The sequence below is a fragment of the Oncorhynchus kisutch genome, linkage group LG30 (assembly GCF_002021735.2).
Source record: "Oncorhynchus kisutch isolate 150728-3 linkage group LG30, Okis_V2, whole genome shotgun sequence".
In the NCBI taxonomy this organism is placed as follows: domain Eukaryota; kingdom Metazoa; phylum Chordata; class Actinopteri; order Salmoniformes; family Salmonidae; genus Oncorhynchus; species Oncorhynchus kisutch.
In genome coordinates this window covers 14,394,862-14,404,829 of record NC_034203.2, presented here as the reverse complement: position 1 = coordinate 14,404,829, position 9,968 = coordinate 14,394,862, and the positions used below count along the sequence as shown (strand labels likewise).

Genomic DNA, 9,968 nt, shown 5'->3' with positions numbered 1-9,968 from the left:
TATTGTTGAATTTCGTATCTAGTAGACCAATGCCATTCACCTGGATATGACTTACAATCGGAGATATTCCAAAATTTGAATTATTCTGAAGTAAAGTTTTTATTCCACTAGGTATAGTTTTAATAACACTAGGTATAGTTTTAATAACAGTGTCAAACCTCAAAGTTGTATCTTTCCATAAATGATCTCCGTGTAAATAGATTCCCACTAATATTAACTAATTGGCTGAGAAGGACAATGTTTATCGAGAACCATTTATGGTTAAATAACATCTTGTTTCTTTGTAATATTGACCCATTGTTCCATATAAAACATTTATGAGGTGAAAAGTTGTGTTTATACAACAAAGTCCAGCACATTAAAGCCTTCTTGTGAAAAGCCTCCAGTTGCACAGGAAGTTTACCCACAATATATGGACATTGTAGTAAAAAATTAATCCCTCCGAACTTCTGAAAAACAAAATGAGGTATAATATTCCAGAAACTATGAAGATTTTTTATGTACCTTTTAATCCAGTTGACCTTTGATATCTGATTAAAGAAAGTGAAGTCTAAGACATTTAGACTGTCATCACAAACCCTGTTGGTGATAACATCTCTTTTTATTTTATGTGGCTTGTCTTTCCATATGAAGTTGTACAAAAGCCTATCTAAGGTACAGCAAGTGGATTTGGGAATGTCAATAGATGAAAAAAGATAGGATGCACAAGATAGCCCCTCAGCTTTGGATAAAAGCACCCTTTCTTGAAGACTTAAATCCCTCCCTAACCATGAGGATATTTTTGTTGTTGACAGATTCAGTTATAGGGTTCAAATTAACCTGTTTGGGATAGGGGGCAGCATTTTCACATTCGGATGAAAAGTGTACCCAGAGTAAACTTCCAGCTACTCAGGCCCAGAAGGTAATATATGCATATTATTACTAGTATTGGATAGGAAACACTCTGAAGTTTCTAAAACTGTTTGAATTATGTCTGTGAGTATAACAGAACTCATATGGCAGGTGAAAACCTGAGAAAAATCCAACCAGAAAGTGGGAAATCTGAGGTTTGTCGTTTTTCAACTCATTGCCTTTCTAATATACAGTGTAAATGGGGTCATATTGCACTTTCCAAGGCTTCCACTAGATGTCACCCGTCTTTAGAACCTTGTTTCAGGCTTCTACTGTGAAGGAGAAGAGAATAAGAGCTGATTGAGTAAGAGGTCTGGTAGAGTGCCATGAGCTCAGTCTCGCGCGTGCCCGTGAGAGGTAGCTGCGTTCCTTTTCCTTTCTAAAGACAAAGGAATTATCCGGTTGAGACATTATTGAAGATTTATGTTAAAAACATCCTAAAGATTTATTCAATACATCGTTTGACATGTTTCTACGACCTGTAATATAACTTTTTGGACTTGGTCTGAACTTTCGCCTGGACTTTCCCACGCCTCGTGAGTTTGAATTTGTGAACTAAACGCACTAACAAAAAGGAGGTATTTGGACATAAATGATGGACTTTAGCGAACAAAACAAACATTTATTGTGGAACTGGGATTCCTGGGAGTGCATTCTGATGAAGATCATCAAAGGTAAGATTATATATATAATGCTATTTCTGACTTCTGTTGACTCTACAACATGGTGGGTATCTGTATGGCTTGTTTTTGTGTCTGAGCGCCGTACTCAGATTATTGCATGGTGTGCTTTTTTCGTAAAGTTTTTTTGAAATCTGACACAGCGGTTGCATTAACACCTCTCTGGGAAGAGGAAGGGCGGGTGTGTATGCTTCATGATTAACGACTCATGGTGTAATCATAACAACATACAGCAACTCAAGTCCTGCTCACACAACCTAGAATTCCTCACAATCAAATGCCGGCCATATTACCCTCCAAGAGAATTCTCGTCAGTTATCTTCACAGCTGTGTACATCCCCCCTCAAGCACACACCAAGATGGCCCTAAAGGACATTCACTGGACTCTATGTAAACTGGAAACCATATTTCCTGAAGCTGCATTTATTGTAGCTGGAGATTTTAACAAAGCAAATTTGAGAACAAGGCTACCTAAATTCTATCAGCATATTGATTGCACTTTTCGCAGGGGTAATACACTCGACCACTGCTACTCTAACTTCCGCGATGCATACAAAGCGCTCCCTTCAAGCAAATCCAACCACGACGCCATCTTGCTCCTACCGTCTTATAGGCAGAAACTCAAACAGGATGTACCAGTGACTAGAACTATTCAACGCTGGTCTGACCAATCGAAATCCATGCTTCAAGATTGTTTTGATCACGCGGACTGGGATATGTTCCGGTCAGCTTCAGAGAATAACATCAACCTATACGTTGACTCGTGAGTGAATTTATTAGGAAGTGCATTGGAGATGTTGGACCAACTGTGACTATTAAAACCTACCCTAAACAGAAACCGTGGATGGATGGCATATTCGCGCAAAACTGAAAGCACGAACCATCGCATTTAACCATGGAAAAAGGTCTGGGAATTTGGCTGAATATAAACAGTGTAGTTATTCCCTCCGCAAGGCAATCAAACAAGCGAAATGCCGGTACAGGGACAAAGTGGAGGCCTAATTCAACGGCTCAGACATGACACGTCTGTGGCAGGGTCTACAGGAAATCACGAACTACAAAAAGAAAACCAGCCACATCACGGACAACGTCACGCTTCCAGACAAACTAAACACCTTCTTTGCCCGTTTTGAGGATAATACAGTGCCACCGCCGCGAGCCGCTAACAAGAACTGAGGCGCCCCTCTTCTTCTCCGTGGCCGACGTGAGTAAAACATTTAAACGTGTTAACCCTCGCAGGGCTGCTGGCCCAGACGGAATACCTAGCCGCGTCCTCAGAGCATGCGCAGACCAGCTGGCTGGTGTGTTTACAGACATATTCAATCATTCCCTATCCCAGTCTGCTGTCCCCACATGCTTCACGATGGCCTCCATGGTTCCTGTACCCAGGAAGGCAAAGATAACTGAACTAAATGACTACCGCCCCGTAGCACTCACTTCTGTCATCCTGAAGTGCTTTAAGAGACTTGTCAAGGATCAGATCATTTCACCTTCCGGCAACCCTAGACCCACTTCAGTTTGCATACCGCCCAAACAGGTCCACAGACGATGCAATCGCCATCACACTGCACACTGCCCTATCCCATCTGGACAAGAGGAATACCTATGTAAGAATGCTGTTCATTGACTACAGCTCAGCATTCAACACCATAGTACCCTCCAAGCTCATTGTCAAGCTGGAGGCCCTGGGCCTCAACCCCGTCCTGTGCAATTCATTACTGGACATTTCTGACGGGCTGCCCCCAGGTGGTGAACGTAAGAAACAACATTTCTACTTCGCTGAACACTGGGGCCCCACACGGGTGCGTGCACAGCCCCCAACTGTACTCCCTGTTCCCCATGACTGCGTGGCCAACGACTGCGTTGTAACTCAACCATTAAGTTTGCAAACGACACAACAGTAGTGGGCTTGATTACCAACAACGACGAGACAGCCTACAGGGAGGAGGTGAGGGCACTCAGAGTTTTTATTTATTTTATTTCACCTTTATTTAACCAGGTAGGCAAGTTGAGAACAAGTTCTCATTTACAATTGCGACCTGGCCAAGATAAAGCAAAGCAGTTTGACACATACAACGACACAGAGTTACACATGGAGTAAAACAAACATACAGTCAATAATACAGTATAAACAAGTCTAAATACAGTGGGGTAAAAAAGTATTTAGTCAGCCACCAATTGTGCAAGTTCTCCCACTTAAAAAGATGAGAGAGGCCTGTAATTTTCATCATAGGTACACTTAAACTATGACAGACAAAATGAGACAAAAAAATCCAGAAAATCACATTGTAGGATTTTTAATGAATTTCTTTGCAAATTATGGTGGAAAATAACAGTGTGTGGAGTGTGGTGTCAGGAAAACAACTTCTCACTCAACGTCAAAAAAGATGATCGTGGACATCAGGAAACAGCTATAGGAGCCCCCCCACCTCCCCACCTACATTGAAGGGACACCAGTGGAGAAAGTGGAAAGTGGAAAGTTCCTCGGCATACACATCAACGACAAACTGAAATGGTCCACCCACACAGACAGTGTGGTGAAGAAGGTGCAACAGCGCCTCTTCAACCTCAGGAGGCTGAAGATATGTGGCTTGTCACCCAAAACCCTGACTAACTTTTACAGATCCACAATCGAGAGCCTCCTGTCAAGATGTATCACAGCCTGGTACAGCAAATGCTTGCCCTCAACCGCAAGGCTCTCCAGAGGCTCTCCAGAGGGTGGTGCGGTCTGCACAACGCATCACCGGGGGCAAACTACCTGCTCACCATGACATCTATAGCACCCGATGTCACAGGTAGGCAAAAATAAGATCATCAAAGACAACAGCCACCCGAGCCACTGCCTGTTCACCCCGCTACCATCCAGAAGGTGAGGTCAGTATAGGTGCATCGAAGCTGGGACCGAGAGACTGAAGAACAGCTTCCATCTCAAGGCCATCAGACTGCTTAACAGCAGTCACTAACTCAGAGAGGCTGCTGCCTACATGGAGACCCAATCACTGGCCACGTTAACAAATGGATCATTAGTCACTTTAAACGATGCCACTTAATAATGTTTACATATCTTCTAATACTCATATCATATTTATGTACTGTATTTTATACCATCTATTGCACCTTGCCTATGCAGCTTGGCCGTTGTTCACTGTGGAACCGCATATGTACATTTTCTCATTCACCCATTTTAGATGTGTGTATTAGTTGTAGTTGTTGGGGAACTGTTAGATTACTTGTTAGATATTACTGCACTGTCGGGAACCAGAAGCACAAACATTTCGCTACACTCGCATTAACATCTGCTAAACATGTGTATGTGAGAAATAAAATGTGATTTGATTTGAACATGTGTGCCAATTAAAGAGCTTGACTAATCAGATGCAAGGCCAAATTAGGGCGTAATCCAGCCCAGGTGTGCAGCCTGGTTTGTTTGATAAAAGCTACCTCAGTTTCATCAATTGTAGCATAGTAGAGGCACGCTGTCCTCTAACCTACAGAGTCACATTAGTTGTTGGCATGGGACTCATGATGGCAAACACGCTCAGGTTATTCTTCAAGCAACTGGTTTGGTTTTTACTTGTGGAAAACTTCTTAATCTCTCCTGCTTTGTCATATACTTATAGCACTGACACATGGCAACAACTTCCAAGGCGAACACCGCAATTTGACAATCGTCCACGATTTAAACAGCCTCCACTCCAACAAACAGTTTCAAGGCCAGTTCGAGTAGAAACTGTCGCTGTGTCGTGCCATTCAGACTACATGGAGATAGTTGTGAAGGCTGATCTGTTTAAACTCGGTAATCTAATCGACGTGGATGACCTGCGACTTGGAGTTGAACAGTACCAAGACCAAGAGCCGTGTAGGGCTACAGCTTCAGCAGCCGGAGATGAGTACAGAATATTTGCAGCACTTTCAGACTGTGGAACCAAGTACATGGTAATATATATATATATTTTTTTAAATCAGTAGTTGACTTCTTGAAACAACCTTCTCTTAAATGCTGCTTTGTGACTCCACAGCTGAACGAAGACTCATTGATCTACGCAAACCTCCTCAGATATACACCCAGAACCACACCAGATGGCGTTATTCGAATGGCTGGTGCTGTAATCCCAATTGAGTGTCATTATGGAAGGTGAGTTTAGGCTATACTGTTGTATGATGGTCATAGGAATCCTGCGTTGACCTATTGGTGTATTTACCGGTCTGTACTTTCTGTTTCAGGAAGTACAGTTTGGACAGCTCTTCTCTCCAGCCGACCTGGATCCCTTTCACCGCCACAGTGTCTGCTGAAGACACCCTGCAGTTCTCATTGAAGCTTATGACAAGTGGGTATATAAATCCCGGGCTGCGTTTTGCAGGGTACAATTTTGTTGACCATTCAGATAATGAATCAAAAGGATACAATGGCGCTCTCCCAGAAGCTTGGTAAAAACCCGTGAATTGAATGTTAAGATATCAAATTTATTTATATAGCCCTTCTTACATCAGGTGATATGTCAAAGTGCTGTACAGAAACCCAGCCTAAAACCGCACGCAATGTAGGTGTAGAAGCACGGTGGCTAGGAAACTCCCTAGAAAGGCTCTGAGGGGTGGCCAGTCCTCTTCTAGCTGTGCCGGGTGGAGATTATAACAGAACATGGCAACGATGTTCAAATGTTTATGCATGGTCAAAAAATTATCACAGTAGTTGTCGAGGGTGCAACAGGTCAGCACCTCAGGAGTAAATGTCAGTTGGCTTTTCATAGCCGATCATTGAGAGGATCTCTACCGCTCCTGCTGTCTCTAGAGTTGAAAACGGCAGGTCTGGAACAGGTAGCACGTCCGGCGAACAGGTCAGGGTTCCATAGCCGCAGGCAGATTATAAATGTACTATGTAGCACAAATGCCCCTCTGACATGCAAAATACAGAATCACATCAGACTGTTATTGGGGACACTTCTATCTGCAACGTTATACAGTTTGCCTCCTAAACATGGCCCTCATTTTAATCCATTATTAGATGCTCACTAGTTGAGCGCCTATTGACAATATGTTCTGTCCGGGGTAGTTTTAATAGCGACTCGCGTTCGTAACTTTAAAACTAATCTGTTGCAGTACGGTCTTTCTTTACTGCCATTTCCTTTCCAGGTGACTGGCTCTATGAGCGGGGTTCTGGAGTCTACTTCCTGGGTGATCCCATCAACATTGAGGCGTCTGTCAGGGTTGCTCACCACACCAGGCTCAGGGTCTTTGTTAGCAGCTGCGTGGCCACACTGGGCTCTGATAGCAACTCTGTCCCCAGATATGTCTTCATTGAGAGTGATGGGTAAGCAGGGGGGGATGGCTTTGACTATTCTCCAGCTGGCCCGTAGAGAACGATGGAATATGCCATTTGAGGGCTTCCACCAGTTTTAAAGTAGTCAACTGGTTTCTTTGAGACTTCTCAATTGGTTACTAAGGAAGATGCCCCAATATGTATTTTAATATTATCTCCCTCCAGGTGCTTGATGGATTCCCAGCTGCCTGGTTCCCGCTCTGGTTTCATGCGTAGAACCCAGGACAACAAGCTCGGGTTCCACATCGATGCCTTTAGGTTCCACCAGGGGGCCAGGGCAGAGGTGAGGACGGTATTTAATAAAAATGTTGTAGAGGCCATTATGTACTGCAGTTAAATTATTCTACAGTAACATAATTTACAGACATTATGTAGGCTACTGTGATTCTGCATCTTTGTTTTGCTTATCCTGTTTTTCACAGCTGTACATCACCTGCCACCTTATGGCAGTCCCTGTCATGGACCATGCAGAGCCTAGCAACAAGGCATGCTCCTTCATTGATGGCAGGTGGGATAAGTCACATTTCCTTAGCTACTGTTACTGGGCTGTGACCTATTCACTGGAATAACCATAGCTTTTTAAAAAAGTGGTGTGTTCTTGGTCCATGAGTAGATCTTTCATACATTTCAGATGGAGGTCTGCTGATGAGAATGATTTGCTATGTGGGCGTTGTCCAAGCCTGAGTAGACAGAAGGGGGTTCAAGCTCCAGCACAACGTCCCCTCAGTCCAAGACTAGGTGGTAGCCAACTTGAACCACGTGTCTACCGCAAGAAACCCTCAGCCTCTGACAATTGGAGTATTGGGATGAAGGCCAAGAAAGGTATATTTGACATCTTAATCCCTCTATTCCATCACCACCTTCTCAAAACACATTTCAGGGGCGGGACCTTCCCCCAATTTCCATCTCAACCATATCCGAGAACTAATTGAGTGTCTTGACTGCAAATGTATGTGTTTAATGTTGTCATTTTAGTATGGGACCAGGATACTACTTTGGGCCCCATGATGGTCCTCCCAAGTAAACAGAAGAGTACACCTCTATCTCCACGGACGAGTGGAGGTATCGATATACCTGGCTTCCCTGCCTCAACAGGGGACAGGAAGCCCGTATCACCTGGCAGTCGTTGGCGTGGCATGGACTTCAAGAGAGGTAATTTGACTCTGACATGGCATAATCTTATTCCTTATGTAGGTGCACTACCTTTTTGAACAGGTTCTCTTGAGAACCCAACCCTAGGCAACAGCAGTAACTAGGTTCTGGTTTCAATGACTGACTCGTTTGGCAACTTCTCCCAACAAATCACGAGGCAGAACGTCATGATCTGAAACCAAATTTTTCAGGGAATACCTTTGCAGTGGTGTTAGTGAAGGTAGTTGAGGCAAACTAGCCACTTGCAGAATGCACTCAAGTTATTTTTATCTCCATCTTGCTAGCTATTTTGTATGTATTCAAGCGGATAAGGTAGTGACATAGGCAGACTTAGTTCCTCTATGCCAAACTCGCATTCTAGTACATACAGAAGTGTAAAGCCAGCTTTTAAAATGTGTGGGAGGCCACCAGGATGTCTAGACTATTGCCCAGACCATGATGCACTGGTCAAAAGTAGTGCACTCTATAGGTCATCGGGTGTCATTTCGGACACCTGTCTTTTCCTATCCCTATAGGCTAGCAATTCTGCCAACACTGGCTGTGTTAATCTGTTACATTTAATTCCAGGACCTTATTTCGCCCAATCCCAAAATGAGGCTAGTCCCTTGGGCCCAAGGGTCGGACCCAACAACAAGCATGGTCTCGTTAGCTCTGCAACATATGATGGCTTCATCAGGCAGAAAGAACTAATCGCCCAACGAGGTAATGACAGTACCTTACTGTTTTGAATGTATGATAATTGTATGTAGGCTCTGTGCTAAATCGTCTGTTCTCAGAGCTGGAGGCCACTCCAGACCCTGAGTTGATTCCTTCACCTGAGCCCATTGGAGACCTTGAGGTTACCACAGAGAAAGAGGGTCTGGGTGAAGAGGAGGCTCAGTATGAGATAGGAACCTAATTGAAAGGGTATGTATGGGATGATGGTACTGCTATTATAGAGGGAAATAACCTGCACATGGCAAGCAGGTTAGCACTTATTGGGATGGCTCCACAGAATGTTCACTAGCTGGCACAGCCACAAGGTAATAAAATATGATTTTTAAACATTAACCTCACATCCAACCCTAATGTCTAACATTAAATTAAAAGCATATATTGTTACAATGTAGTCAATTTTGACTTTCCATCTGGCACATCTAGTGGAAATCGCTCAGTTCTGCCTCCAGGACAATACCGTCTCAATAAATGTCAACCTGCACATGGCAATTGCCAGTATCACTTTTAAATATCTGCTTTTGATGTGGTTTCATAAGGAAGGGTTATGTTCCCAGTCCACTATCCAATTTCTAGAATTGGGAGGCGCTGTTGTCGTGGTGGCCCATAATAGACTTGCTCCAAGCAGCAGCACACTCCAACTCACTGAGGTTGGTGCCGGTCCTGATGTCCCAGCACAAGGCGGATGACCCTCCAACAAAGTGACATAAGCACCACATCTGCTCCTGGCGAACTCAACCAGTGAAGGGACTACCACAACACCGAGACGATATCTCAAGAGATGCCTGTTAATCTCTTTGAAAAATAAATGATTTAATGCTACTTCGACTGACTTTGTCTTCACCATTATGCACTACATGCTAGAGTAATCTGACATATTGCCTTCATGTGTTAAAGTGAGGGCCTGTTGCTGCCAAATTACATTTCCTAGCTTAGTCTTTGGTCTGTATTGGTGTTTGCGCAGCCAGACATCACATCCTGGATTAATGTGACTCTGTCCCAAGGTTCCTGATTGAGCATGTAAGCTATTGGGCTTGCTATGAAGGGTCTGAGGAATGGGTGGACTGCACAGGAGTTTAGTGGCCCCTTAATTGGGGCGACAGGGCTTGTGGTAACTGCAGTGGAATGGTATCAAACCCATGGTTTCCAAGTGTTAGCCATTCGTGCCGTTCTTCCCTCAACCTCCACTGGCGGACTGGAACCAGAAATCGGCA

At 43.9% G+C, this 9,968-nt stretch overlaps 1 protein-coding gene across 1 annotated transcript; it reads left to right on the top strand.

Moving 5' to 3' along the window:
- Window positions 1-5,033: 5,033 nt before the first annotated feature.
- On the top strand, window positions 5,034-9,576 carry LOC109874529 (zona pellucida sperm-binding protein 3-like). Its single transcript, XM_020466471.2, has 11 exons — window positions 5,034-5,507; window positions 5,591-5,706; window positions 5,796-5,899; window positions 6,702-6,879; window positions 7,054-7,171; window positions 7,311-7,396; window positions 7,520-7,710; window positions 7,864-8,040; window positions 8,608-8,742; window positions 8,817-8,946; window positions 9,312-9,576. The coding sequence occupies exons 1-10, from the start codon at window positions 5,085-5,087 to the stop codon at window positions 8,936-8,938; spliced, it is 1,650 nt and encodes a 549-aa protein (XP_020322060.1). The 5' UTR covers window positions 5,034-5,084; the 3' UTR covers window positions 8,939-8,946; window positions 9,312-9,576.
- Window positions 9,577-9,968: the final 392 nt, after the last annotated feature.

Coding starts and splice junctions, on each gene's coding strand:
- LOC109874529 (XM_020466471.2), top strand. CDS start 5,085: ATGGGACTCATGATGGCAAACACGCTCAGGTTATTCTTCAAGCAACTG. Junction 5,900..6,701: donor CTCATTGAAGCTTATGACAA/GTGGGTATATAA, acceptor TTTCCTTTCCAG/GTGACTGGCTCTATGAGCGG. Junction 7,711..7,863: donor TGGGATGAAGGCCAAGAAAG/GTATATTTGACA, acceptor TTGTCATTTTAG/TATGGGACCAGGATACTACT.